The sequence below is a fragment of the Corvus brachyrhynchos genome, unplaced genomic scaffold, assembly GCF_000691975.1.
Source record: "Corvus brachyrhynchos isolate BGI_N302 unplaced genomic scaffold, ASM69197v1 scaffold56, whole genome shotgun sequence".
Lineage (NCBI taxonomy): Eukaryota > Metazoa > Chordata > Aves > Passeriformes > Corvidae > Corvus > Corvus brachyrhynchos.
In genome coordinates this window covers 5,499,704-5,511,726 of record NW_008238664.1, presented here as the reverse complement: position 1 = coordinate 5,511,726, position 12,023 = coordinate 5,499,704, and the positions used below count along the sequence as shown (strand labels likewise).

The 12,023-nt window shown below is 46.9% G+C and overlaps 1 protein-coding gene across 2 annotated transcripts in view; it reads right to left on the bottom strand.

Annotated features, from left to right (window-relative positions):
• The window catches only part of SGSM3 (small G protein signaling modulator 3), a 28,936-nt gene that overhangs the window by 12,762 nt on the left and 4,151 nt on the right, over nucleotides 1-12,023 (bottom strand). Inside the window, exons 1-9 of one of the 2 annotated variants that reach the window (XM_017737782.1) lie at nucleotides 9,265-9,443; nucleotides 7,102-7,179; nucleotides 5,758-5,843; nucleotides 4,517-4,583; nucleotides 2,899-3,107; nucleotides 2,647-2,754; nucleotides 1,695-1,838; nucleotides 1,115-1,310; nucleotides 762-907 (exon numbers count right to left, since the gene is read on the bottom strand). In XM_017737782.1, the coding sequence (XP_017593271.1) occupies nucleotides 762-907; nucleotides 1,115-1,310; nucleotides 1,695-1,838; nucleotides 2,647-2,754; nucleotides 2,899-3,107; nucleotides 4,517-4,583; nucleotides 5,758-5,843; nucleotides 7,102-7,108 (963 nt within the window). In that variant the 5' untranslated portion in view covers nucleotides 7,109-7,179; nucleotides 9,265-9,443. Of the gene's footprint in view, nucleotides 1-761; nucleotides 908-1,114; nucleotides 1,311-1,694; nucleotides 1,839-2,646; nucleotides 2,755-2,898; nucleotides 3,108-4,516; nucleotides 4,584-5,757; nucleotides 5,844-7,101; nucleotides 7,180-9,264; nucleotides 9,444-12,023 lie in introns of those variants that run through there. The other variant, XM_017737781.1, reaches the window with a different exon arrangement.

The following is a 12,023-nucleotide window of genomic DNA, read 5'->3' as shown; positions in this document are numbered from 1 at the left end:
GTTCAAGCTACTTTTGAGAGGGGGACAGCATCTTTTACTACTCTACTGCCCTCTCCTCCCAGAATTCTAGCTGGGATTTTTTTGAATCACGGCACTCACCATTGAAAGGAAATCAAATCAGCACAGAAAACCAAACTCAAACCTATTCTGCACCAACCACTAGGACCGGTCATAGCAGGGATCTTGCTAGGGATAAGAGAATGGAAGCTGCACTCTGGAGCACCGACCATGTCAAATTGTGCTCCAACTTCCCCTTACTCCCAGCAAGATCACCCTTGTCCTTCACACAGCAAACTGAATACAAAACTGTTTTTCACACAAAAAAGGAAAAGATCAGGGCAGCCAAATCAAATGCAGTCAGGACAACGCTCATCTCTTAGAGCATTCAGCAGTGCCATCCAAAACTTCCCAGATGATCACAACTTCAGCTTCTCTCTCCTCCCAGACTGTGCAAAATCAAGAGGTATCTTGGTTCAGGTAAGATGGACTCTCAGGTTGGGATCTGGACTGATTAGAGGATGGCAGCTGATGAGGTTTAATTATGTGCCAACAAATGAGATATGCACAGGAAACAGCAATCTCTAATTTCTGTGAGGTGCCTTAGAAGTTTTTCACAGCCTCCCATTCTGAAGGCAGCAGGAAGTTGTCTTCCCTAACACACTTCCAAACCACATACAGCAAGTGGATACAAAACCTTCTTGCCTCAAAATCTCAGTTAAACACTGAAGTACTATAAAGGAGGGAGAGGAGCTGGGAATTACCTTCATACTTAGCATGCCCAAAGTGACTTGGAACAGCACCAGAGAGCCCTCGTAGAAGAAGAGGTCCCAAATACGCAGCAGCAGTTTGATGTGGACAACACTAGCGAAAGAGGTGAGGAACCAGTGCAAGGTAATCAAGGAGAGCTCTGTGAACAGAGACATGGAAAATAATCACAACAGAAGAAGTCAGTCAATCAGTGAAGGTGGACTCTTCTAAGGGCTGTCCTCCATGCATTGCCTCCAGGGGCAGGAGGTTTGCTCCTCTCCCTGATGCTCCCCTTTGTGAAAAAAGAACTCTTTGTCTGCATCTCACCCTGGCAAGAAAAGCTATGGTTTCCAGGGCACACTTTTACCAATGTCATGCTCCTGAAGCAGCTTGTCCAGGCGGGGCAAGTACTGCACGATGAGCTGCCGCAGGACACGCTGGTCTGTCTGCACACCCATGAGGGTGGTGCTGAAGTAGGAGGCAGGAACCAATTCCTCGATGATAGCACACATCATCCAGAAGGCATCTTCCTCCTCCAAGAAGAGCAGCAGAGAGGCAGCCACCTAGGATTTTGAAGGAAGAAAAACTGCATGTCCTAAGAGGAATAGAACTCTTTCCCCAGTTTCTCACATGGAGAGATAGACCAGTATCTAAGTGACAAAAATCTTCCTTCTGCAGGAGCTCTCCTGCAATCTCCAATGAAGGGACTTCTCCTCAGTATAACTACTGCCCCCTCCCCAACAGATGAACCAAAGTCTTCCGTATCTTTGGATGTGTGATGCTACTCTGCTCTCCCCTCCTTAGGAAAAGTATTCCAGGTGGAAGGGATTTCTCTTCAGCTCATCTGGAGACCACAGTATCTGCCAGCACTACCTCAAATCATTCTCTGGTGTAGCAACCAGAGACAAACTGATCCCTGTCACAAAGACACTCTGAAAGCAGGTTACCATGCCAGTGCCCTGGCAATATCCAATGTCTGGGTAGAGCCAGGCAAGTCCCCGTAGTATCCTGCGCAGCCGTGGCACCCCGATGCTGTTCATGTTGGAGAAGCAGGCATTGCTGGGCATTGTGCGTAGCAAGTCCTTTTCAATCTGTCAGGCAGCCATAAACACGGACAGAGTCAGCTTGCAGCATCTGAAAAACTGCCTTCAGCTTTCTGCACTTCCACCTAGACCCCTGCCTCAGGGAACTCTGCCTTCCTACACCCACCTGTAAGTCCTCAGGCACCAAAGAAGGTGGCCCTGTCCAAGCACCTGAGGTCAGTTAAACAGCCTTCACTGACACGTGGGAAAATGCCAGCGCAGACAGTGACTTGCCGAATCCCTAGAAATACTTACCTAACTCAGACCCTAGTTTCACCACTGACAGTAGTAAACACACACTAGTTGGGAATTTCATCTGCTTGGATTTCAAGCCTTCCCAACAAACGTATTCCAGAGAAAAACCAACAACCTGGCCAAATCTGTGAGGTCAAAGGAAGAGGGAAAACACCCTTTAACAGTCTTGTTGGTGTTTGGAAACTTTCTGTTTGGGGGAACAAAGACAAGCCCGGAAAGCAGCTGCCACAACCTCAACAGGGGTGCACCTGCCAGCCTTTCACCCTTCCCTTCCCTCAGGGAGTACCGGGATGTTTGCTGAGATGCAACTGCAGCATTGTTTTCTAGTCTACAAGTAGCATGGATCAAACCCTTTCCCCGCTGTCCTAGGAAAGAGCAGAGCTAAACAATTGCTATTCCAACAAAAACAAGAAGAAATATGCCCCACAGGATTAAGCTTTAGTAGGATTTAACCACACATCCTCCCAACTGCCCCTGCTGCAGGTGTCAGGCAGACACCCCTTCCCCCTCACACAGCAAATCTTGCCCTTCTTCCCACTCAGCACTAGGAAGTATCTCCTACCTGTTTGGCAGCAATGGTTTCATCATTAGAGCTATTTTTCACGATATCCCGATATGACATCTCTGAGTTCCTCTTCTTCTGCAAAGCCCCTGAAAGGCGCATCCACAGCTGGGGGGACAAGGTGAACAGAGATACAAGTCACTCAGCCAGCCACAGAAGGCCATAATCTGGCACCCCCTCAACCAAGAGAGCCCACTCCATGATCTCGTACTCTGGGCAGGAGTGCCTGCCCAGAACAGGCAGCACTCTCACCTGTGGCCTCATGCTATGTGGGATGCCAGCCAGCACCAGGGAGCGCAGCTTGTCTGAATGTGGCAGGGTGACTTCAATTTTGTCCCAGGTGAGGTCACCCACATCATGGTTGTGTGTGAATTCCAGATGAGCCTGCCACTTGAGCCTCTGCTGCGGCTCCTCCGTCAGAGGGACCCCCAAAAGCTTGCTGGAGTTTGGCTCAGCACCATCTGCTTCAGCAAAGGGAAGGGAAAGGAATGGAGACAAGTGAGAGAGGGAACAGGAGAGGAAATGAACACAAGGCGGGGTGGGGAACAGGATGGCCATCTGAAAAAAGCACATTCAAAACATTAATTTCTTCCAGTCAGAGCATGGAAAGGCAAAGGTTGGTTTCTAACTGCCTACTCCATGCAGCAATTTTTATGGTCATAAGCAAAAGGCTTGGGACCTTGAGAACTAAGCAGCTGTCGGCAGCCTTCTAGTCTCTACTTACTCATGATTTAGAGCACAGTGTGGCTGGAATTAAACAAGATCCTGGAAGCAGTTATCCTGCTGGGTTTTGTAAGGATCTGTAAATCAGGCTGACAAAAGCATAGCAAGCCTCAGAGCTGGAAAGCAGAAGCTATATGTTCATGGAAGTAATGAGGTGCAAAATGTTAACTCTGGGGATATTTAATCACCAAAAAAGCTTTAATAAGGACACTTCCAAATTCCCAATGAGAGAGCACCTTAACCTGAGGCTGGCTTCCCAAAATAGATACTTTCGCACAAGGACAGGTTTGACATAAGGCACTCTGTCCTTCATCATATAATACATCCCAATAATGTGCTTCAAATATTTCTGCTGATTTTATAATGCACAGGTCTACCAAATGCTCTGGCTGAAAGAAACCACTGTGTTCTGTCCTCATCTTCAGGTCACTGCTTCAAAGAGGATCCTCTATGACTCAAGGTGCCTCAGGGCACACACGCAAACAACTTCTCCCCTTACATTATATAGCCTGAGCCCTGGGAATGACCGACCCCAGAGCACATGAAACAATTCCTACATCTCCCACTCCTTTCTCTTCCTCTTTGCTAAGGCAGCCAGCTGTTGTAGTTCAATGCTCAGCTGCAATAGCACTCCATGCCTCCTCCTATGTGGTTGCCTGCCTCCATAGCTTGCAGAAAAACCAGGATGTAGGTTTTTCCCCTACAGTTTACCCCGCACTTCGCCGAGATGCTGAGGTGGGCAGAACATATCACCACTCACCTTGGTCATGAGTTTTTCAACAGACAACACATTTCACTGTGCCTGCTATGAGCCCTTGCAGTGCTACTGAACACAATGGAGATCCCACTGTGAACTGGGAAGGCTGCCCTTTCCCAGCATGCAGCTGCTAATGGAAATGGTAACTTCTCAACTTTTCTCCCTCTTACCCGTGGCACAAATGTAAGGGGATGGAAATGACTGCTGCATAGTCTATGCTCTGGACTTCCATAAGGCCAGCACGTCTAATGCACTTGATTACAAATGGCAGGATACAGAAACAGGTGGGTAGACAAGATCTAGTACAGGACAGTTGCAAAATCCCACCACATTTGAAAGCATGGGAAGGGCTGGACACAGTGCAGGTTGGAGGGACAGGACCAGTTTTACCTTCCTTGTCAACTCGGAAACCAAATTCATCGTAGCGGAACTCTGGCTGCTCGACAGATTCTTCTTTCTGGGAGATGTGAGGAAGGAAAACAGACGTTTTCTGCAGTTTATCACTGAATAACTGAACACAGACACGTGGATATTGCCCCATCCCACCACTATCCACACTGTGTCCTCTGAGCAACTAAAGCCCTTGGCCCTTTAATTTTTAAAGCCTTGCACTACAATTTCCAGCTGAGGAGATGTTGCATGCCATTCCCATTTTGACTTCTCCATGGAAAAAACCTACAGATTTTCCCAGCAGGACTTAAGCTCACCATCTTATGAAGATCAGAACTGCCCCCCTGGAGCAATAGGAAGCCCTCCTCATGGACTGAGGAATATACACACAGCAGCTGAAGTGGTCTTTATGGTCTGCATCACTAATACAGAGCAGTCCTTCCTGTTACCTCTGCACACACACTGCAAATTCAGCTTCCTGCACCACTCCATCTCCTGCCTGTTGCTCTCAAATTTCCTTTGAAAGGCAGTGGGCAAAACTGGGATTTGCACCTGTTAGGCAAGTCCAAATTAGAGGCCAAAGAAACTTAAGGTCCAGGACCCAAATCTCAACCTTCCTCATCTGTGCTCATGGTTGGCATTGGGGCGTATTGGGGGATATGCACTGGAGGTTACAACCAGGCTTTTTCCAGGAGTAAAAACCTACTGCTCTTTCCCCTTTCCCACAAGCCCACCTGTGCCTCCTGTGGGGACTCTCGCAAGCACTGCACCCAGGCAGCACCCAAGAAGCAAGAAGCACTGCCCACATAGCTTCACAAAAAGCTCTACTCTGCTTTCAGCAAACACTGTGGCTAAGTTACAAAATTCCACAGCTGCTTCCTTCCTTCCTGCTCTACCCACCTGGCAACAAGCTTGAGGCTAGCACTTCCTGCCATGCACAAGCCATCCAGAGTAGCTTGATGATGACAGAGGCTCCCTGAGGGTGTCAACATTTTTACAGTGGAGCAATAGTTGCAAAACAACAGGGAAATAATTTACACAAGTTTCTTTGTACTCTGCAAGATCCTCTTGCAAGAGCCAGGATGCAACCACAAAACATGTGAAGTCCACAACCAAAGCACCGGAGGAAAAGTGCACCTCTCCCTCCTTTTCCCTGTGGCTTTCAGAGACCACCAGAAAACACCAGGATCCCTCTACTTTTGCAGAGCCAGAGAACATCCCCACCCTGCCCCACACTGTACCTGTGTGTATTTTGCCAGGATCTCCTGAGGCCAAATGCTGGGTGTGAGTGCTGAGAAGGGACCCCCAGCAGAGGGAGTGTGATGGCCTAAACAGAAAGAGATCAACACGTAGCAGTGAAAACCTGGAAGAACACCCTTGGTGTCAATACAGACTGTTCCAGCATGGGAAGGACTAACTCATCAGTTTGTTGCTACTGCTATTCTAGACACTGAGACAGCTCCCACTTCACCAAGGAAGCCAGTAATTTCAGATGGCTTTGCTCCTTATTATTGAGCAAAAGAGGCAAAAAAGCCAAATGGAGTTCCCTCTAAGAAAGTGATTCATAGGGAAGAGAAATAGTTCCATGGCATCATATGATCACTCACCTGCTTGGAAAAGCTCTGTGATCAGCAACAAGCCAGGGGAATCATCACCAAATAACTATTACTTTGCAGAAGTAAATGCCTCCTATGGACTAGCATCAGCAGCACTCCAGAGGTTCCCTGAAACTCTGTCACCCAGGTACCAGAATGGAAAATCAGAGTCCTCAGAAAGATGCTCAACTGCTCCCTTTCTTCCCTGCCGGCTGGGATATTGTCAGACCATGTGTAGAGAGCTGTAGCAATGAAAGTATGCCTATGATCTTGGTCTTTTGTGCTCAAGACAAGCACCCTTCCAGACTTGGGCAGAGTCCCAGTGAACAGCTTCCCTTGGAATACAAGCAGACAACAAGTACTGCAGTTGAAGCAGACAAACACGTCTCAAGTCTTCAACTGTTCTATCAGCAAGACAAAGGTTTACTTGGCTTTGAAGCATTGTCTTCCCCATGGTTATGTGCCCTGAAATAACCAGCTGGACCAGGAAGGAAGGCTTAGAAAAAAGTACAAGGTGGGAAAGCTGGCTTTTACATGAAGGAGAAGACCTAGTTTTAGTAAAGCTTGTATCTCAGCAGTCCACAACTGAACTCCAGTTATTCTTCAGCATTCTGCCTGCCCTAGAGCTACCACTGTACAGCAAAAATCTCTCACAGTCATTGTGAGCCACTCACTTTGGGGGAAATCTTGGGAGGAGAACAGAACCAAGCAAATCTTAATGAAAAATGGGGAAGGCAGACCACATTGCAACCTCCTTCTTCCTCTCTGTTCAATGGCTGAAAAAGTTTCTGTGTGGTAAGAGAAGGAACTGAGTTCACCCTGAGTGAAAAGGCTGCTGGGTCACAAAGTTTCCTCTCTCTCAATCTGACCAGAAAGTATGTTCATGTAAAGAATGGCTCTTGGACCCAGAAACCTTTGTAATGAAGTTTCAGCTGCAGACAGAGCAAGCAACCAAACAAGAAGATACTGCGGCCATTTCTGTGTGCTCACCTGACATCGCACTAGGCAAGGCTGAGTGGCACAGGTGTCAGCAGGTCCCGAAATGCTGTCCACAGAGGTGTTACATTCCTGTTATAAAAAGAAAAAAAGGGTGATGAGAGAATTCAATTAGCATCTAAGAACGTGGTGGGGGACTGACAGACCCCTCACACACAACTTCCTCACATGAAAATTAAATTCTTTAAGTTCTACCCCCACAAAAAATAAATTCCAGAGACTGGAATTTCCTTTTGGTTTCATACCTACTGACCAGCTAGAAAGAGCACACTGTCATTTGCCAAATTTCTTGTGAAAATAACAGCATTGCTGATTGAAAGAATGTCAAAAACAAGTCAACTTTTACCACCTTTTCCACTGCACATTGTGAGTCCTGTATTTAATTATGTAAACTGAAAAAACACACCATACATCATCATTCTCTGAAGACATTAACCATGAAGAAGGGACAGGAATGGTGAAAAAGGTTTAAGAGGGTATCATTAGATGCAGTAAGTCCAAAAGAGATTTTCAGAGCAGCACCAGGAGTAAAGTGTGTAGGACTGTGGACAACTCCCTGAAGGATGTGGATGTGGACAAGATGCTATCAAGTACCTCTGCAATGAGTCTGGAACCAGGCTCCTCTGAACTAAATCAGGCGACAGAGCTCCCCTCCTTGCTTTCCCGACACTCGGTAACAGCAGATTTTTATGGGGATTTCTATGGGGATTTCCAGGAAAACAATGGAATATTTCAGTAATCAAAGAGAGAGATTCTGGACTTTTAAGATCAACCTTACAATTTGTGTGTGGGAGACAGCAAGAGCCACCTCTACCAAGCAGATACAGTGCTGGGATATATCAGTCACTCACACTTCCTTGGGAAAGAACCTGGGAGAAACTAACATTTGCACATCTAGGATGGTTTTTCCAGCTTCCCTTTTCAGTAAAGCTACTTGTAACTGTAAGGTGCTAAAAGGAGGAACCCCAGGGATTCATCCCACAAGCCCTATCCAAGTTGTTTCACAGTGCTGGTTAGTACAAGGTTATATTGCCTTTGCATCTTAGTGAGCTTTCCAGTGAGCACTTGCAGCCAGGAAGTGACTTGCTAGAGCACTCCAAGATAAGCAGCTGTACAGCACTGCAAAAGCATAAAAAGCAGCTGTGTCCAGGAACACAAATGATAAGGTTTCCTCCTCACAGATTTAAACAGCTCTCTGCTGGAGAAAGGCCAGCATGGATGAACAGACACTCTGTTCCGTTCTGACACCAACTCTTAGGGGAAAAAGAATAACAAAGAAACAAACAAACAAACAAATAAAATCTAACTTTTGTTTCTGAGAAGTAATGCTGTCCACAGGATGGTCAGTTGCATATCCACCAGTTCTGCAAACGTTTGTCTGCTCTTCCCATCACTCTAGTCCCATTTGTTCCCTTAGCACCAACTCTTCGGTTAGTAGTTGAAGACTCAACAATTACCAAATGAGCATCTGCATGCTTGTATTACTTGGGAACACACACAGTGTGCACCCCAAGCAGGTAAATTGGCAGACAACACTTACTTTCCTTTCAGCATCACTGTGAAGGTATTTTAATGCTTTTTTCACTGCCTTGCAACCATGGCTGTTCTGTTCCTGAGCCTGCAAGGTTCTTCTCCCCTGCCTGTTCTCAGCCCAGTTAACCCTGTTCCCAATGACTTTTATTAGGAATGCAGTTACCATGTGGTATGTCTGCCATGCTTCTCATTGCCTGTGCCCCGAATCCATCCTCAGTGCCTCAAGCCTGTGAGCAGGGATTCCCCTCAGCCATTATTAACCTTCACTGCATGCACAACCACTGCTGACCCAACCTGCTGCAGAGGAGCCAGGCCAAGGTGTCAGGCATGCGGCTGAGAAAAAAACCCATAATAAGGGAATTAACCACAGTGCTTGGAAACAGGAGAGCACTGAGTGAGTCTCTCCTTGTCCCAAGACAGGTGTAGCAGATGGAACACCTTCCCTTGTCCACGTCATCACACACTGGCCTCCGCCTTGCTGGGGATCACTCCCCTGCCTGCCCTCCTGTCCCTGACTTTACAGCACTGAACTTGGTGGGCAGGTTTTTCCTGCCCCTGGTTCCCATAGAAACCTTCCTGCAAGCACCCATCTGGGACAGAGCCCAGAGAGAGCGTGAGGCTTACCTTGCTGCTGGCGTGGTTGTGCAGAAGGGCAGGGTGAGAGGCATGAATCACACCAAGGGAAGGCTCCTGCTGTGGCACATGGAGACACTGCCCTGGGCACTGCCCACAGGGCCAGGTATCTCCAAGAGAAGGTGCTGAGACCACTATACCAGCCCTTCCAGCACCACAGGAACTGACACAGCCAGGCACCACCTAGTGCAGGCCAGGAGGAGGAGGAGGATACCTGGTATATGGGAATGACACAGTAAGGTCTTTCCTTTGACTGAGGGATATAAACCTAAAGCAACTCTCAAGCTCTCCTAGCCAGGAGATAGCAAGTAACAAAAAGCTTATGAAACCACATGTGTGAAATTGCTGTTATTTGCAGTGTACACATTTCTGAAAACAAGCAACAGTAAGAAATACAAAGGAAAAAACACATCAGATCCAACAAATATTAATGGCAACTCCCAAACCCTCAGTACTACAAAATTAAAACCAGTTCCACCCACACATTAAGGAGCATCTCCCAAGTTTAAAGGCAATTTAAGTTTCTTGTATTAAGCAATTTTGGCCACACCACAGGTAGTCTTCACATTTTGAAAGAAATGTACTTTTTGCTAAAATGCAAATGATACCTGTTATTCACAGATTTACTTTTTGAATTCAGAGTCCAAAACAAATCACACCACCACTGGTTCCAGCCTGCTAGAAGACAGGTGTAATGAATGTGTGTACCTGAAAAAGAAGACTGCGAAGGAAGCATGCAGTCAGCACCAGGAACAACCATTTGAAGAACTCTACCTGCAACACCTTTGTTGGAATTGCAAGCACACACCATGCAGGATTATATCCAATTAGTTTATTTTCCAGTGCAGGTGTCCTTTGGAAATTGATGTTTGCAAAGGAGTCTTGCAAATTTACTTCCACTTGGCAATTCTGTGCCTCCTCTGGACACACTGGCTCTTCACCACAGCTGTAGTATGAGAGAATTACTTGGCTCCTGGCAAACACCAGATGGCAATCTCCTGCTGCCTGTGTTTTACTTGCTTGGCCTCTTTTGCCACATGATCTCCACCTAAGCCTCTGGTGGTAGGGCCTGGATGTGCTAAGCACAAAATGACGCTGTCTGGAGCCTTTCAGTAGGATCTTTATTTTGGGACAGAAGCTCCTTCCCAGGAGTGTTCTTCACCCACTGATTTTAGCAACAACAACAACAACAGCAACAACAAAAGGATCCACCAAAAAGGCAACATACCTCTAGCAGACTGTGCAGAAGACAAACATTTTATCAAGCAATGTTTTTGTATCCTGAGAACTTTACAACCAGTAACTGTGCAGGAGCCTCCACTGAGTATCATCAGAAGGAGCAGAACAAGCATAATAATTCTTTCCAAAATAATTTTCATCCACTGTTACAAGAACTGCACCTCTGTTCTGATGGTTACAACACCTCTTCTGACAGTAAGCTCGCATGAGAAAAACTCCATTTTCCTTTACGTTTAATGAACAGAAAGCAACAGTGTATGCAGTAAATCCCACTGCCACCTCTGGACTGTCAGCTGGTATCCACTGCTCTCTATTCTCTTCCTTTATTAAGAAAAAAAGCTTTGGAAGAGAGAAAAGTGATTGAAAGTCACCGTAGCCATCAGGAGGCTATGCACTTAGGTGTAGTTCTAGAAGCCTCTTCCAGCTCAGCTTTTGAAATCCCAAGTAGATTGGATCCACTTTAACATCTCCCTCTCTCAGAAATCAGACAAAAGCTCTGCATGAATCAGGCAGTGCAATTTCATACTCTCACAACCAGAAAACTTACATTTTCCAAATTAAAATCCTGACTTGCTCAATGAAACATCCAAGGGAAACTCTTAGCAGGATGCCCTTGGCCTTCCTTCCCTTCCCCCATCAGTGTCTCCCTCAGGTCAGGCAAAGGCATATCCTGGAGCTGCAAATGCCATTAGTCCACAAGTCAATATTTGCTTTGCACACAGAGTCAGAAGAAAATTCCAACTTCACAAATACATAAGTGAGCAAAGCGCAGCCACATACCTGAGCAAGGGGCAGACAAGATGCAGGGAGTTCCTGGCCCTCGCACCCTGGCACTGGAAAAAATGCAGAATCCCACACAGACACTGACACACCCCAGCTCCTGGTTAAGGAGTCAATATGGTGTTAGTGAACCTGGCTCATCCCAAACTTTTTGTGCAAGGCTTACAAACCACAACCATCCTCACACTGCTTTGGGTGTTGAGCAACACATACAAATGCAGGCCAGAGGTGCTGAGGTGGCCTTCATGCTTCCTCCCGACAACATGACTGGGAATGAAGAGCTGGGAACTTTAACTACCCTCAGCCCACTTCTGTGTGGCACTGGAAGTGAACCAGAGATACACCAAAAGCCTAGGACAGGTCTCAAAATGGGGATGCAAGACCCGGAGAGCACCAAGGGGGAGGCTTGCAGAGCCAGGTGGACAGGCAGGCAGGAGGGCAAGCTGCTCACAGGTTATGCCACTGACTCCAGAGGCACCACCCAGGACTCCAGTGCTGCCCAGTCTTCAGGAATGTTGCAGAGGAAAATGTTTCCTCCCAGCTGCCTCAGGGCACTACTAAAGCAACAGAGACAGCAAAAGGTAAACTGGAACTCTGTGTCTCCTGCCATAAAGCACCTTGTAGATTCCTGGTCTCTTCGGAAATGTAATTCAGTGTAGAAATGTAACTAAAAGGTACTTCCATGCAACAGCTCTGCTCCTTGCACTGCTCAGTGTCCAGCAATGCCCACT